The sequence below is a fragment of the Chiloscyllium plagiosum genome, chromosome 9 (genome assembly GCF_004010195.1).
Source record: "Chiloscyllium plagiosum isolate BGI_BamShark_2017 chromosome 9, ASM401019v2, whole genome shotgun sequence".
NCBI classification, from domain to species: Eukaryota; Metazoa; Chordata; class Chondrichthyes; order Orectolobiformes; family Hemiscylliidae; genus Chiloscyllium; species Chiloscyllium plagiosum.
Genome location: NC_057718.1, coordinates 330,501 through 331,882, shown reverse-complemented (window position 1 = coordinate 331,882; position 1,382 = coordinate 330,501). Strand labels below are relative to the sequence as shown.

Sequence of the window (1,382 nt, the reverse complement as noted above, 5' to 3'; positions counted from 1 at the left end):
GGGTAAATAGGCAAAGTCTTTTCCCTGGGGTCGTGGAGTCCAGAACTAGAGGTTTAGGGTAAGAGAGGAAAGATATAAAAGAGACCTAAGGGGCAGCTTTTTCACGCAGAGAGCAGTTCGTGTATGGAATGAGCTGCCAGAGGAAGTGGTGGAGGCTGGTACAATTGCAACATTTAAGAGGCATTTGGATGGGTATATGAATAGGAAGGGTTTGGAGGGATATGGGCTGGGTGCTGGCAGGTGGGACTAGATTGGGTTGGCATATCTGGTCGGCATGGACAGGCTGGACCGAAGGGTCTGTTTCCATGCTGTACATCTCTATGACTCTATGCAGCTCTGGCAAATCTTTCTGCCAGTATACGAGTCCCCTTTCAATTCAGGTGCAATCTGGCCTAATTGTACAAGTCACTTCCACCCCAGAAGAGACTTCAATGATCTAAAAAATGTGAACACTTCTCCCCTGCACCAGCTCCTCAGCCATGCATTCATCTGCTCTATCCTCCTATTCCTATCCTCACTAGCTCATGGCACCAGGAGTAATACAGATATTACTACGCTGGAGGACCTTTTTTTTGAAAATTCCTGCCTAACCTTCTATATTCTCCCTTTAGAATCTCATCCCTTTCCCTTCCTATTTTATTTGTTCCAATGTGTACAATGACCTGGTCCCTCTCCCCTTTGAGAACATTCTACATCACCTCAGAGAAATCCTTGATCCTGACACCAGGGAGGCAACACACCAATCTGATTTCTCACAGTCGGCTACAGAAACATCCGTCTATACCTCTGACTGGAGAGTCCCCTGTCATGTTTCAGGTGTCTTGATATTTCATATTTTTACAGGTGGAACGGATTCTGATAAATCTAATGAGATGGAAGAAAAGATCCAGAAGTTGAATCAGGAAATTCACAATCTTCAGTCCACTATCCGAGGGATGAATGAGAAATTCCAGGATGAAATTCAGAAAGCGATTGAAATCGCAATGAACGGGAGGCAGCCCGCTGATGCTGCATCCCACCCTGACATGAAGGAGACTATCAATGAGATTCAGAGAAAACTCCACCAGATTGATAACCGAGTAAAGGAGCATGATGGTGAGATTAACCTTTTAAACACAATCAAACCATCTGGAGGTGCTGGGGTCAGTCAGTCTGAGACTGGCCAGAAATGGTCGGATCTAAAGGAAGAGCTGGTCAGGGAGGTGGAACGCCGGATACAAAACTCCTGCTTCTCCTGTCGAGCTGACATTGAGCTCCTCCGACAACTTCAGGAGGAAGACAGGCAGAGGCTTCGGGAACTGGGCAGAATATTCAATGCCACTGAGCAACACAATAGGCATCTAATAGAAAGCATTCATAAGCACATCAGTGAAATGCCAGAA

The 1,382-nt window shown here is 46.0% G+C and overlaps 1 protein-coding gene across 1 annotated transcript in view; it reads left to right on the top strand.

Moving 5' to 3' along the window:
- Nucleotides 1-1,382, top strand: part of emilin1b (elastin microfibril interfacer 1b) — a gene marked incomplete at its 3' end in the record, with an annotated part of 26,946 nt that extends 25,564 nt beyond the window's left edge. The window contains exon 4 of the mRNA XM_043696732.1: nt 844-1,382. Coding sequence (XP_043552667.1) covers nt 844-1,382 — 539 coding nt within the window. The remainder of the gene's footprint in view (nt 1-843) is intronic.